The sequence below is a fragment of the Acanthaster planci genome, linkage group LG10 (assembly GCF_054643075.1).
Source record: "Acanthaster planci isolate LZ-2023a linkage group LG10, COTS_SCS, whole genome shotgun sequence".
NCBI classification, from domain to species: Eukaryota; Metazoa; Echinodermata; class Asteroidea; order Valvatida; family Acanthasteridae; genus Acanthaster; species Acanthaster planci.
Genome location: NC_141786.1, coordinates 11075456 through 11091907, shown reverse-complemented (window position 1 = coordinate 11091907; position 16452 = coordinate 11075456). Strand labels below are relative to the sequence as shown.

The 16452-nt window shown below is 40.3% G+C and overlaps 1 protein-coding gene across 5 annotated transcripts; it reads right to left on the bottom strand.

Annotated features, from left to right (window-relative positions):
- Positions 1-703: 703 nt before the first annotated feature.
- On the bottom strand, positions 704-15627 carry LOC110983910 (sulfotransferase 1A3-like). 5 transcript variants are annotated; one of them, XM_087142223.1, is made up of 9 exons: positions 15332-15627; positions 11039-11086; positions 10474-10522; positions 9282-9443; positions 8359-8495; positions 5610-5844; positions 5107-5201; positions 3553-3730; positions 704-2160 (listed from the first exon to the last, which is right to left on the bottom strand). In XM_087142223.1, exons 3-9 carry the CDS (start codon positions 10499-10501, stop codon positions 2054-2056), a joined length of 942 nt encoding a protein of 313 aa, XP_086998349.1. In that variant the 5' UTR covers positions 10502-10522; positions 11039-11086; positions 15332-15627; the 3' UTR covers positions 704-2053. The 5 variants fall into 5 exon arrangements, with proteins under 5 accessions (XP_086998349.1, XP_086998347.1, XP_086998348.1 ...); XM_087142221.1 differs by having other exon boundaries at positions 10474-10558; positions 15332-15626; XM_087142222.1 differs by lacking the exon at positions 11039-11086 and having other exon boundaries at positions 10474-10524; positions 15345-15627.
- Positions 15628-16452: the final 825 nt, after the last annotated feature.

Sequence of the window (16452 nt, the reverse complement as noted above, 5' to 3'; positions counted from 1 at the left end):
GCTTCAAAAGGAAAATCATCCCAACGGACAACATTCTGCACCTCAGGAGTTTGGGTCAATTTTAATAGTGCTGTCAATTGTGGGACCACTGTAAATGAAAAGGTCTTGAGTTTTGAATATGTTGATATTAAACTTATTGCAAATTGTCTGAATAACAATCCAACAACGATTCAATCGATTTTAGATGAATTCGGTGTGTGGGCATTGCAAAAATCATTTGAAAATAAATCCTTAAAAATGTTATAGTACGAATGGGTGTTCTATGAAAACACTCGAGTTTCCACACTTTTTCAAATCTCAGATACGCAACTTCAGATAGTTAACTTTGTGGAAATACTCGGTGTTTTGGTTAGCCAAGACCGTAAATGGGATAAACATGTTGACTATATTTGTAACAAGGCCAATGGTTAAATGTTTTTGCTCAAACTATTGAAGAAATTTAGTTTATCTCTTTCAGACCTGCTAACAGTGTACAAAGGTTAAATTTGGTCACTTATGGAATATGCTACAGCAGAAATCCCGGGTTAACAAAAATTCATGGTGGGAGGTTGGAGAGCATTCACAGACTTGCCCTTAAAATTATTTTGGGTGGGGATTGTTTGGACTATGCACATGTTTTCACCAATGTAATCTTGTATCTCTACACAACCCCAGAAAAAATGCTTGTTTATATTTTGCAAACAAACTGATGAATTCTAGTATGTTCAGTGTGTGGCTGCCACAGCCGAAACATTTTATTGCAAACGTTTAAATTAATGGCTGGATTACACAGTTGTTCTCTGAATTTAGAGAATAGAAATAGAACTGAAATATAAATATTGCAAAATAAATGATTTACAGAGGTGTAAAGTCAATACCTAACTGCACCGTTCCCCATTATTCAAGTCATTTATGGAAGACAGGAAGGTTTGTCCTTATTCTTTTTGTGTGACACCTGTTACCTTCCCAATTAAAAACATCAAGTTACCAGTTACCGCCACTTCATCACTTTATTTTTTATATTTTGCATTGGCTTATTGGCTTTCTCGAGTTTTAGTTTGGACAGACTGGCTGAATGAAAACTGGGGTTTGAAAAATTTTTCAAATTTTACAAAGATGCTCATTTCACTTTCACCAACCTACGATTTTAAATGGCTTAAACATATTCTGTGTTCTTAATTATTGAAAAAATACTTGGCGATGGGCCAGGGGCACCACAAACAATACTGAAATCCAGAGACCTGATACATCACTTCAGAGTGCACCATAAAAACAATACAATTACACAAAATTATTTAAAAGACGTCTAAAAATGGCACTTGAAGGAATTTGAGATGCAAATAAAATGGAAGACAAAATTACCAGTACAAGACCAGAGAAAACCGTATATGTATGTTGCTACCCATTTAAATCAATTCAGTACACCATTTCGACAATTAAATAACAAGGTAATTAAAAGAACTGATTGTACTAAAAACACCGATAAATGGATTCCACAATTTCCAAACCTACTAAGTCCTGATTCCACTTTTAAACTGAAAGTTCTAGATTCCTGAGAAGTTACTTCCCTGATATCCAAAGCCTTTATATGAAGATCTGAACCATCGTTATTCTGATCTCCCCGGATGTAAATTCAGTTATCGACATCTCGGACTTCCAATTAGCCTACATACAATAATGAATGTATTGTGCATGCTATGAAGATCAAAGCTAAGCCTGTGTCAGGTATCTGCCCAGAGCAGAAGCACCTCCTCATCGATTGGAAAGGGCAATGTTGGCTGGCAGTGTTCATTTTGTTGCTAGCGATGCCACCGTGAGTTTGTCACGCGTGCATTTCCGAGTTGTTATAAGTGAACGAGCAAGTTCAGTTCCAACCAACGGATCCTCCGTTGCCAAGAAAATAGCGCCCTCTCTTGGTCCAGCTCGTTGCCCATACCCACAGTCCTGTTAAATACATAACTTCAAACACTCCGGCCTGAGCCTCAGGACAAAAAAAAACCACCTTTATAGCCTTGCCAGGCTGGTATCGAGAGAGAGGTTTCCGAGTGCCGCTCTGTTGTTGAGATTTGCTCAACTAGTGATCGAAGGTTAGTCCGGTGCCACGAAGTTTCTCCTCGATGAGGACGTCCATGGCTTCGTTTTGAGCAACGGTAAAGTGCGTCTTCCAGTTCCCGCTCTTTCCTGAAGTAAAACATCAAAAGTGTTAAAGGTTCTAAATTGCCTCTTCAGTTGTTTTAAATGAGGAGGCGCAGGTCCTGGAAATGGAAGAGGTATGACGGTCTAAAAACCCCTCCTCTGAGAAAATAAAGGGGAAATTGGAAATTAATGTAAACTATACCTGAAGTAAGTTCACAAATACCATTGTAAACAATGTATGTCATGAATATTTCACAGTTGTCTGGAAAAACGAAACGTAAAAAGAATATCCTGCCCTTGGATTCCCGCGGAAATCTCAGGATACGCCACTGAGTCCTGCCAAATTGTTTTACGAAATCAAAACAAAATGCTTGCGCCAGAACTTCAAAAATAGAGCGTATTTTAATCTACTAAGACTTTTAAAGAGCTACCAATCCTGCATTTCATTTTTCCAAAAGATTTTATTCAGGATACTATTTTTCCTCTCTGTTTGGACCTTTTTTTTTACATTTCCTTTGGCCTACAGAATTTTTTTCCTTTGCTTACTTCGGTTTTTCGGCTAATGGTGTAAGAGCAAGACATTTAAGAAAAATTCCTTTTGCATTCTGATAATGGAGTGCTAACATGGCCAGAAATCCATTAACCCTAACCCTCCTCAATCCTCCAACAGGTGAAGGATTCAGGAGGGTTAGGGTTAAAACGCTGAAGAAGTAGGAAAGCTTTGATTTACGTTTTCACAAGGGGAAGGTTCGTCACATTCTCAGCTGCGTGCACGATGAATGCACTCTGCCTATACACGACCAAATAAAAACGCCATGTGAAGCGAACTATGGGACAGAGAGACCCCCCACCTTTTTTTTGATTATTGTTATACTGGTATCTCACGAATTCTTTTCAGACATCGGGGGGGGGTGTTAAGTGACAATAGGCTGGAGTGTGTATAGGGATTGGACTTGTTGGGGGTACCCCTCTGCCCAATTTCATGCCTGGTACAAAAACTGCCCTGAATAACCGACAGTAAGTCAAGTCGTGTCTTAGTTTCCACGAAGGAAGCGCACGTTTCCCTGATTAGTATGAGCTATTAATTAAACAAGTTCACATTTCAAAGAATCATGCAATGAAAAGAACTGCTTTTGAAGTGTATACTTCTCTACGTTTAACCAACAAAAACTACTTTTGCAAATAACAGGAATATGTGTTGCTACTGAATCACGAAAACGGTGATGATTTGCAATGCAAGGGATACCTTGTCATTCAAATTGGACTGAAGATGTACAATTACGGTTGGCAGCAGCATTCCGATCCATGGAAATACTATGCTCTTTATATCAAATTCGACACAACTGTATGGCCAAGCTAAGACATACCCCTTTGACATGATTCCAACCATTATGGGATGAATATGTTATTGCATTAGCCAGTACTATCGATTATCACCTTTCCGCATGAAGGTGCTCTCCAGCTTATCTCTGGGTGCATACAGCGTATCGGGGTTCGTCATGGGATTCTCCTTCATGTTAGCGAAGGTGCAATGCTCCGTGACAGCGTCCAGCGTTTCAGCCGGCAGGTCCTTGCCCAGGAATCGGCTGATTTGCTCCACCTTTCCGCGTAGGTCCTGCGTTCCCAAATGGTACACGAGAGGGCCAAAGTGTCATTTAATGGCACTTACGCTGTAATGTTTAAACTTCGTAGCAACAGACTGACGACGATTTGGATGGATCATACCTCGTCAGCACGACTGCCAACTTGTCAGAAACATGTCTGCTTAGCTTGGCATAATTAAATGTAATTAACTACACACTACCTTTGGAAAACATGCCTCTTCATACCATTAAAATTGAGAAACTAAATTCTGAATAAATACAGCTAGTGAATTCCTTCTAATAGACATTTTGGGGATGGAATTGTGTACTTATTCAGGCAACAAATCGAAACAAACGCATGGAGATAAAAATTACACACAGAACTAGGTTATCACGGTGAGCGCTTGAACCAGCAAAAATGTAAGGGCCCACAAAAATACGGACGTGAGAAAATACCACGGTGTGAATTGAAAAACACACAATCGTAAAAACATGCACTTATTAAAGACAAGCTTTTAAACGTCTCTCTTTAAATCTGCATCAAGCAGGAAGCTTGGAACTAGTAGGAAGCTTACATAGCCTATACCACTGTTAATCAACGAGACTTGTTTTTAGCAAACTGCCATCCTTCTACGTGTGCCAGTGCTACATTTACGAAACAGTCTCATCATAATTTGTGGGGTAGTGGATTGAAAATAACTTGAGGGAAAAAAGGGAGGTCGGTAGAGCTGGTTGACGCTGTGTGTTGGATAGGGGAAAGGACTGTTATAGAAGACGTCAGTGATATCCAATCTTATGGAGGGTACTGCTTATATTTTCTTTTCTTTTCCCCTCTTTTTGTCCATTTTGTGGTAGAAAAGATCAGTTTCAAAAGGTGATATCATATACTGCCCTAATTCTTTTGCGAAGAAATTTATTTCATCAAGGTAAAAACGTTCACCCTCAACGCATTATCGATTTTAGCCTTACCTAGATATTAGCTTTGCACTCACATCACATTATTCAGTAATATTTTACAGGTAAGCTTCGAAAAGTGGCATTTTGCTTTAAATATCTCGTTAATTAAGAGAGAAGTATAGTTGGAACAGGTGCCAAAATGAGTATTGTGTAATCCAATTCTGTTTATCCATGCGTCCACCAGTGTATTTATGAGTATAGGTACTATACTTACAACATGTATTAACTGACTGTAACTGGCTCAAATCCACCCAAAATTCGTATATGGAATACATGGTTTGTTCTATCTAGTTATGCGATGAGAATGTTGAAAAGCTTTTAAAAAAAGGATTTGAACTGACCTGGCTCATTAAACAAATCAATTTCACAGCCGCCAGAGCAAATCAGTTAAAAATACACCAATCAGATAGGAGAATTAAATGCAAAGATATGACTCATTACGAGAACTCACTTTTTTTAAATCTTCGAACCGCAGCAAAAGAATATTTGGCTCCTCCCTCCTCTTCCAGAAAAACAAGTAGTGATCCCACCACGATCCATAGCTCGCTTTCAAACAACCAAATACGAACAGGAAAAATGACTAATCAGCAAGAAAATATGTGAAGTTAACGGAATACTACACTTTTGTTGCCTTCCCAATGTAATCTGATGGGTTATTACTGACGGCGGTATTTCGGTGTCCTTACCTTTTTAACCAATTGGCAAAGTTTATTTTTCTTTCAATGAGAATTCAAAGACTTCTGTTGCATAACCAGTGACAGAAAATGACAATGGGTAACGGGGACAACCAACATAACGGTCAATCTAATCAATCTAATCTACCCTGGTGTTGCAAAGTTACAGTGGGAGGTTATTCTATTCCAAATATTGCATAATTTGGACAAGTAGAACAGGTTTGGTGAATTCTTTCACTTATTGTGTCGGTGTTATAAGAACCTACAGTTTCCTTTGTACCTTTGGTAGAATTCCTGTACTCCAAATATTCCGCAAAGGATTGACCTGAGCCCTTCAAATTCAACATTTGCTCGAAGTGGTAGAAGGACACTATCATGTCCTTGGGGTTGCGGATGACGTAGACGATCTTAGACTTCTTCGCCCAGATTTGGGCAGGCAAGAGTTGGCCAGGAAGGTGAGACTTCAGAACCCTGGGAGACGGCATCTCGTCTGCTATTCTGTGTTTCAGGGGAATCTACAGAGAAAACAATGAGTCTTTTTTGAGTAAGACAACAGAGGAGTAAGAATATAAGCCGGTTAGAGTAAAACCAAAACCTCGAAATACTGGAAACTCCATGTTGACTGGTAACTCAATTTACACTTTTGAGAATGCATCTTTAATAATAATAAACATAAACGATCACGTTTATTAAGAATCTTTCAGTCAAGTACAATCAAACGGTGTGGAGCGCAAATGTAAACAAATGTAAACCAACACAAGTGTACCACAAGTGTTAACCATAAAGTGTAGCTTTAAACCAAAAGGTATAACCCATAAGCTTAAACCACAAGTGCAACTCACATTAATTGTAAGATAAGTGTTAACCACGGTTGCAAACCATCAAGTTGAAACCAACAAGCGAAAACCACGAACGCAAACAAAAACTGTAATTCACAGGTGTAAAAAACAAGTGTAACCCACAGGTTTAAAGCTGCACGAGAAAGTAAACTGTGTGACGGACTGGTTTAAACCACAGGTGCAAGCCACAAATGCAAACCATAAATTTAAACCAGAATGGTCAACCGGTATGTCGAAACCTACAATTGTAACCCACGAGAAAAACGGGGAAAAAAGTGTAAATAAAAAATGCAACCCGCAAGTGTAAATCCACAAGTGGAACCCACAGGTATAAACAACAGGTGTAAACTTCAAGTGTAAACCACGAGTAAAATCCTATACGTGTAACCAAGAGTGTAAACCACAATGTAAACCACATACGAACACATGTGATAAACTTCTTGGAAAATGGGCTGAACCGATACGAGTCTGTTTTTACGAACTTTGGTACCCGTCATGTGATCTACGGACGGGGACGCTCAACCTTAATTGCATCCTATATTTCTCAGACCCGAGACATTGACCTTTTCAGTAATAACAATATACCTGTCACTCTGTTAGCAGGCCTGATTCACTCTCGTAAGCCTCGGTACAAAAGCCTCTTTGCCAATGCAGAACCCCCAACCCGAACCTCTACTGAACTGCACTTGGTTGTAGACCCCTAGCACATGGCCTAAACTGTCTCCTGTTGGTTAAAAATAATGATGTACTCCAACAGGTGACCTGTATTGTCAATTAATATGATAATGCAAAAATACTTCCATAACAGTCCGTGCCGTTTGCGACATTATTTCGTCTCAAAAAGATGTGCAGCCTCAACTGAAGTCAAGTGAGGTAAGGTGTAGTTATTTTTTATCAGAAACCCGCTACAGGTGTTCACTAGTTTTGATGCAAAGTCGGTAGTAGGTTGAGTTTTGTTCTTGATTTCCATAGCTGGCACTATACAGATGTCTTCTTTCCAAAATGAGAATGATCGACCCTCCAATACGCGTTGACCAAAATGGAGTTAACGATATATCACAATTTACACTGGCGCAGCTCCGTTAGACGTGGACAAAACTATGGTGTCCGACGACTCGCCATCCAGTCTACGTAGTACCACTGATCTCTATTGCCGTGTAACCCGTTTAATATCCTGGAGTGTCCTTATGCCAATAATTAATCATACTCTATTCCCATGAGCTACACTCTGAACACTCAAAAACTGTGGAGTTTTTCGGAGGAAGAGAATGATTTGAAATGAATCACATTTTGTCATGAATAAAGTGCTGTCCCATAGGGAAGGGGAGACACGGTAACCAGTTCCGCCAATGAGGTCGAATTCGGGCGGCCTGTTCATGACACGGTTTTTTTGTTCTCGCGCTTGAACGGCGGGGGCACGACCAAAGAACACTGTTCTCAGAACAGGATCACACACCACCTCCTCGTCAGGGTTTTTCACGAACACACAGAAAAGCTTGTGAGATTTGATTTTTGAGCAGCTGCAAAAACTATCGAGAGGGCTTAGAGTCAAAGACAACGGAAAGTTTTGACAAATTAACATTAATAATTTACCCAGACAGAAATGATTTTTTAAAGGAAACTCAAGTTAGCCCAGTTATCCACATTAACTATCGAAGAATGCACAAGGACGTCGCCATGTTGCATGTTACTTTTGCCACAAAATAACTATACCAGCAATAAGCGGCTGTACGTTCCCGGCGTTCCAGCGGCCGACCCACGAACAACAGGTCGAGCTGTTCGTGAACATACCAGAACAAGCTGCCCGAACTCAGCCTGAGATTGTGCTGTACACCCCAAGGGGGACGAAGAGAGGGCGCAATTTTCCTAGCAAGGGAGGTTCTTTTAGACTGGTATTTTCCAGGCTGTGGTCGCGTTGCTTTAACCAAATTGATTCCTACCAATATGGTTCTTTTCAACCGATCAGGGGATGTGTCTGGCTGAGGCGGATACACTTTTGCATTACAAAACACCGACGTCACTGTATGGACAATTTCATTTGAATATGTCAATGCTCGACAGGCACGGCTCTGTTTGAGCTGGGATCTGCTTCGGTCGTGGTAAGCTTTAGATGGCTATTTTTATAAAAAATCTCTTCCACTGCAATCCACAATGGAAAAAGTACTCGGCGGCATTCGGCCACTTGCTTACGTTTTTTAGACGCCTGACTTTTTCCGGCATATTTTCTTCAAGATAAGGCACACGCAACATTGTATGCGTTTTGTTGATTTCCTCCAGATTCCCATCATGCACCACTGCTGACATGATTTCCTGAACCCAGGTAGTGCCTGTAAGGTGAAATAAAACAATAAATCTCAGTGACACAGCCAAGGAAAAACTTTCAATATTGTCACCATTTATGAGCAAAATACAGCATCAAAGGACAGAACATAATGATGTCACGCTTTACGACGTGCATAATATGCGCGTAAGTGCCAATGGAATCCCCCATAGCAAATGCACATCTAAACAAAGTGCAACTTCATCATGGCTGAGAACTACTCCAAATCTTCAGATTTACCACCCTCTCATAACCCGTTCCAAATCATCTACCTTAAAGGGAGTGATGAACTGTCACTTAAACATATAAAACATTGCAATGCAGTCTCGAGATGAAATAGAACAGGATAATTTCATATCACATACCCCGCTGCCTTCGCCATACAAATACCTCCCCCTAGCCAGCTCGACTGACCCGTTTTCCCACGTTTTGTATGCCACTGCCAATTATTATGGGGGTAAATGCCGGTGAAGGATAGGCTACTGAACCAGTCTTCCCCTCACACACACACGCACCCTCACCTTCCTTACATACCTACAGTGGACATTCCTTTCTTTTCGTGCAGTTAAGAATATGTATGTATTCCCATGTAATATGTATTCCCAATTGCTCATTATACGACCGTGGCATTTTGCTGCAAAAGCCTGGTCAATTAACAGCAATCGGTAATCGAACTGGGCGCAGCGGTCAATGACTTCGCAAGAAAGTTTTTGTTTCACCCTTAATATGGAGTTAAATCATTGTGAAGTACTAGTATGTAATTTCAAAGTGCAACGGCAGATTTGTGTCCCACCTGCCTTTGGGTAAGTCACCACCCAACAGTCGTCGGGCCTGACTTCGAAGCTCTTGATGTCGTCCATAACTTCACACACATCTAGCGTAAGTGGCACTCCTTTGTATTCGCCCAGCGTGTAGGGAGACTCGGCTGTGTACTGCCGCCTCATTAACTCTCGAACTGCAACACAGAAGCATTGAAAAATAAACGATAGAAGTTAAAAGCCTGTTTCACAGATCTGTGATCTGCGATCACAAACGAAAATATTTAAACACATACATGTAAACGCGCTATTTTTTGTATTTTAAGGTTTTCTTTGCATCCGCATCATGGAAGTTTTAAGAAAAAATTTAGGCCTAAACAATTTGTTTTTCAGCTCCAATATACAAAAAAAGCAAATCGATCATGCGATCGTTTCAAGGTCTAGCGCATTAGTGTTAGGAGCCTAGATGAAATTCTAATCAGCGTCTGAATAACGACAGGTTTTTTTCTGTTGCTCGCTCAAACTCATTTGGTACCGGTGATTTGTGAGTGACAAAATATCGCTCTGTCAAAGATTTGGCACAGAATGTGAGCATTTCCAAAATATAAGCGTGCGTGACTAATGAAACATTTATGTACATAATTTGGCACGAGTTAGCGTGAACTTGCTTGACAATTTCTGGCAAGTAATTGAGATGGTATTTTCTACTCGTTTCAAGATTTCAAATGATCAGGGCTCACGGAATACGAAGGTACTGCAGGAGACCCGTACACGTACCCCAATATGGACCAAATCACACTTTGCACGCGTCGCCTTAAAATCTCAGACTGAGACACAAGACCTTGTAGCAGGTTTCATGAACTGTGAATTTGTGGGAAACAAGGGCTTGAGCAAGTCTGTTGGCCTTGTGCAAACGAGGGTCTTTCAAATTGCTCAATACGAAAATTAGATTGCAAAAACGTCGGTGGCCCTCACGACAACTTTAGGATCGATCATCTTCAGATAAAAGTTATTAGGTGAAAAAATTAGCTACAGTGTGATCTAAAACACCTGAATAGCTTTGAGTTGTTGTGATTATCTTTGTTTTCCAGAATGAAGGTAAATTATGATCAGGGCGGTTCCTTTAATGGACTGTATTACCCTGGCTGATTTTGCAAACGACCATCGAACTTTAAAAGGGGTGATGAACTTGACTTCTAAGAATATCAGTACATTGAAGGTACTTACATTCTTCACTAGTAACATACTTGTCCATACTGTTGCAGCTTGGCTCAGGCTTCAAATAAACAAGAAGACACTGTAAGTGTTATTCCTGTGAGGAAGTCAACAAACAATTATCATATGCGCAGTAGTGATCACTGCAAATTACCATACCAAACTACCGAGGCTAACTTTTTTAGTTTGGTCGTTAAATTGGATCAAAGTCCATAAGACACTGTGATCTATTCAATCATGCAAACATGCCGATATCACTTTATGTAATGGGAGGTAGTATAAAAATATCGACAGTGCTTCGTGTGGCGTAGTAAAACAAACCTATACCGAGGCAATCTAAGGAGGATAATAAGCCCAGGGAAAATGGAATATTCTAAGGATCATTCTATGTCTCCTTTCTACATGTACGAACGGAGTCCTTCTTCAGATACGTTCGAACTTTGTCCCCATATTAGATTAGATTTTCGTTTCAAGTCATCCATCATCCCTTTAATTCATATTCTTATGTTTCAGACAACTATCGGGAATCCTGACAAAAAAAACCAATGAATTTCTAGTTGTTTATAAAGATACGTACTATATGCAAGCAGCTAAATGCTGACTTATTGCTTCATTCAAGGACAGCCTTTAACAGAGACAAACAAAAACAAAATAAAGATCAAACAAGAAAACATGCAAGCTAGACAATAACTCGATAAGTTAACAATGAATAACATTCCCGCTCTATCATACCTTCCACTGCGTTGGAATATGCTAATTAGGTTGGCTGGCTAATATTGGAAACTTGTTCCGACCTTTTCTAACATAAAACAAAAACTAATTTGATAACAAGAAGAATAAGCAGGAATGGATCTGCTTGTCATGAATTAGGAAAAGACAATTCAAAAGTGGAATGACGCGGTGAAACCTGTGGAAGATAATCACAAGTGACGAATAAGGAGAAAATACCACCATGACAAGAACATGAAGGCAGGAAGTAGATAATTATTTATCAGAAATTATTACAATGGTCGAGCAATCGATTCTTTTTGTTTACAACTGGAGATAAAGTAAACGGTCTCTTAGTAGCGCCATTCAGACTATTCCAGAAACTCACCGTGTTACACAAGCCTGTCTAATAATATATATTTGTTCTCTTGGAATACACAGAGATTTGTCTTTGAAACACTAGCATAGTATTATATGAAGGAATAATCTAAGTTAAAGTAAACATGTACACTAAAAAAATTGCGAGTTGGGCCTAGTGCATTGTTTCAATATTGACACGGATCGTGAAATCGTTTAGTGTTTGAGGTGACAAATAGAAGATCAGTTTATTCACGATAACGCAAACAAAGTCGCCGCTTTTAGATTCTATGGTTCTCATTTCCAACCGACCCTATTTTTGTGGGCCCGACCTCGAAATAGCCTTTTGTTGTACTGACCTTGCACCTAAGAGGACCTTGTCCGGTGCGATGACCTGTACAAAGTGACTGCGATACGATTTCGCCCTAATATCAACGCAGCGGCAGTCGAAATCCACGGTAAGGCATACGCGTGCACTGAGCAGTACAGTACCGCAGCCCACGCATGCAAGTGTGTATTTGTATAGCATGTACGGATCGCGCGTCAAAGGAAAAATATTATGCACACACCAACACCGTGTACATGGTGCCTTGACACCGCCGGACTCGAACAACGTATTGGAAAAGCCACTTATAGTACCCAATTAGAAAAAAAAAGTATGGCAAAGTGCACTTTGGAAAGTTTATTCTGTCATCTGGCAGTGGCATGGTATTGTTTTTTTAGGATTTTTTTTTTGACCGCAGGACCATTCCTCAAGTGAAAAAGAAATATTTGAACCATAGAATATAAAAATGTCCCCTACAATGAATGAGCAGTTGAGAAGTTTATCACACCGAGATGGACACCCAACCCATTTGAAAATGGAGGAAAGTACCTTAGACGAAGGAGAATCAGAGAGTTACAGAATATGACAGAAAAAAATTCCCCAAATCTTTATTTCGCCAGAAAGAGTGTAATCGTTATACGACAGTGTTCATATGACATTTAAAACTCATCAATAATTAAACTTGTCTCACGTGAGTATAAGTAAGGTCATGTGTAAATGATTTTATATACATGTTACACACGTGAGAGTACACACAGTCACTAATGCGCGTCTCTGTTCCCGGGGGACCGTGACCTTTTTCCCTTGTCCAGGACCTAGGTCGAACATTGCCTGCGTGGACCACATCACGATTTGTAGGCTGTCAAAGTGTCTGCTATTAGAGCCTTTCGTGGCACGTGAGCTGCGTGGTTTGTTAAAAAGGTGGATGAAATACAGGGGCAAGACTGTCAGCTTGTATTTTTGAAAGTATCGGACCTAACCGGGCCTTCCGAATTTCTCTACTTTGCCATGGAGTACAGGCATCAATTTCAAAAATGGCGATAGACCTCCTGACTGTTTCTAGGGGTGATTTTCTCTGGAAAGAAATATCTTCAAAAGTCATCGGTTAAGCCACTGAAAATTGCGAGGAAAATGACAGATGAAGAAGTGAGCTTTGAACACCTGTGAAACTTGTGATTTGTTTTTTTTTCTGATTTTTGAAGTGGGGATATTTATCAATGTTGTATACGGCAACTGATTTACTGGTCTTCACCCATAGACGTGCACCAGTTTCTGAATTTTATCGTTCCATATGCACCAATTTATTACACAGCATTGTTCAAAACGTAAAACAAAAGATTCTTTCAGTATTTAATACTGGGCTGTTTTAATTTAACCATGACCTAGTGAACAATTCGATAAGCAATTTAACAATCACGAGAATGCTTTTAGTTTCCATTAGGTTCACTTTCTGAGTTCCTGATCCTTTTTCTCAACATAGTTGGGTAAGGTTGGCCACAATATTTTGTGTATTACTGACAGTCTGGGGAAACACCGTTCACTATCCGATGGGAGAATGGTCTATTGCCAATATTGATCAGGGACCAGTCTTGATGCCCCTTGGAAGCTTCCCCTATTGAAAACTATCTCAACAAAGGTCCATCAGCGCCAACCCTCTCAAAATAACCTAATCTGTTATTACAGATTGGTAATCCGTCAGTATGGATTGCCAATCCTTATTGTAGACGTGCACTTAATTGTTACGGAATCGCTATCAGATGTTAAAGCAGGGGAGGATCTGGGGAGCACAATTCCGCTCTGAGACACACAAATAAATACGAAATGGGGAAAATAATGCACAAATTAAAGTACATGCACAAATACAATTGTAAATATTGTAGGCCTATGTCATGTACTATTTTATCATCGTTTTCGCTTGTACGTAAAAAGGAGATCTCAAGAATTACCAACCTGACCCAACCTGAAAAATTCCTGGATCCGCCCCTTTAGTGATTACTGATTATGTAGGCCCTACTTGATCTGTTTCCGTTTGCCATTCTAAGTGCAGACTGGGGTTATGGATTTATGAGTTCAGCTGTAATGAAATGGGTCCAATACCATTAGGCCCCCGTTGATGCCAGCAAAACTCAATATTATTTCAGTGAGCTGCGAACTCTTCAGGGAATTTCTGAGGCATGGGTCGTTTAACGATTGACATTTCGCAGTTTACTCCAGCTTGTTGTGTACAGAGATCTGCCTGCCGGACTGGACACTGACTCGGGTGATTAAGCGTGCACGGAATGCCCTGCACGCATCAAGTTCATGCAGACGTATATTCACGCAGTCCCCTCTACGTGAGGTGAACTCTACGTGACCTGTCTTAACCAGGATAAAAAAAACCAATTAGAGGTGTGTCATCAATGGGATTGGCGCGCATGGCTTTCCATTTGGAAAAAGGAGTAAATTGCAAGACTGACCATGTAGGATATGGCGGAAACGAGCTCCCTTCATTCGAAAAGCTGGGTAGCATTCGATTCAGACGACAGCATAAAGTCGCTTAGAATAGGTTAGATTGATAATTTGAGTTATTTTTACGTGTACTTGTCTATCACTGCACGTTCGTGTGAACGTGTGGTGACTGACAGCGATAGACCTATCATAGTATGTAGTCTCTAAATTCCAAAGAGTGAAAACTTAATCCTTTCGAGTGAAGTTTGACTCCCGCCGTCGGAAACTAGGGACAAAACGTTTTAGAGTGAATTTTTTTCAATCGAAAAGATCGAGTTTTTACTCGAGCCCCGACTGAAGTGATTATTTTGTCAGAGTATTTCAATCAAAATTGAGAGTGATTTTCACTATAAATCGTCTTGTCCCTAGTTTCAGTCTTTCGGATTTAGAGTGAGATATATAGCCGACTTCCTGCCTACTTTCATGCAGTACACGCCCACCAGCCTTTCCAACTTTTGCGCCTATTTTTGTGCACCTCGAGTCCACACCTGCACGAGTTAAGTGTTTATTGAAATTATTTTCATAGGAGTGAAACGCTGTATAAGATGTGGATACTAGTCGAACACACAAGTACGCACGGAATGGTAGCCTGTACATGTACAGTACATGTACGTGTACATGTATACACGAATCTCAATGAAACATCCAACGGGTTGATTCCATACAAAGTTCACGCTTGGCGGCGCACGCTGAATCACGTGAGTGGGCCACCGTGTACAATAGGTACACCTCGAAAGCAGAACTGTGTCACCGTGACCGTACAAGGGTTGAATGACACAGCATGACATGTACATGTAGAGGTTCCATTTCAAAAATGTCAGGGTTCACCTGCGTAGTAACTTACATGTAGTTTGCTGTTTATAGGGAGTGGCAAACTGGAACTGAAAAGCCAGGAACAAATGTGCCTTGTGTACAAACTTCAATCCTAGGTACAGAGCAGGCATATTTCAACAATTTATCGAACCGAGTGTATGTATACTGGTATAGACCTACCTGCGGTATCCGTGCCTAGTTCTTGCTTGTTGATTTGTTTTGATTAAATTGTTAGGATTATCGTCTTTTCCTTCGGCACATCAGACTTTCGAGCCGCGAAAACTGCCAATGATATCCAGGTCTGCTTCCTTAACCAGGTTTTCACGGAAGAGTTCCACCGCCGTCACGTCAGTAGCCAGAAGTTCCGTCCCAGTGAAATTGCAATGCCGTACTTCGCAAGAACCAATGGCGTCAAAGTTGTCCATGAAAGAGAACCGAGAGTGACACAGCTGGTCGACCGGTCATGCATGAAGTTCATGTACTGTATATGTACGCAGCACAATTATTACACAGCTGGGGTTGTGCTTTTCCGATTTATCCCCATACCCCTCTGAAGGCCAGAGGCCTTTCATGTCTCTCCAGCGGGAGTAACGACACAAGAACGGGCGCTTTAGGCAAACTTCAACTTGCACAAGTCCGGCATTCACTTTCTTGTAAAACCAGGAAAATGATTATAGCCTTTTTAATGCGACAAAGCCTGGTACTAAATGAAATTAATATTTATATAACTTGCAAGACATACGGGACATTTCAGCCCGGTTTCAAATGGCACTTTGGAATGAAAGGGTCAAGGGGATTTCTTTCCCAAATTCATTTTTTTATCTCTCAAGTTTCCTTTAAACAAAGGCCTATTCAGAAGTTGCATCTATACTTTTTGGTTAATATTTACATTGAAAGTGCACTTTTTAACAACATTCACAGTTTTACACACTAACTGGCAGGTGTTCGCACAAAGCTGTGTACGTATAAGGGCCCGTTGCCATGAACTGAAGCCACAAATCACCAAAGAACTGAAATATCAGTCAACAAATTATCACAAAATCTGGGAGAAATGGTTAAGGGAATAACTGCAATAACAAGGTTTCATCGAAGGATGACACTAATGCTTACGATACGTAACAAATACCTGGCATAAAAAATGCTTCTCAGATAGTGTGCGTAAACGGCAACCCCCCCTAAAAATAATGTTGAAAGGGGCATAGATGTTTTCACCGATTTCATAGAAAAAAGTTTTCATTGCATAAGTACGTACTTATGCAATGTTAAAAAATTGCTTATCACGAAATGATTAGAAATGAGAA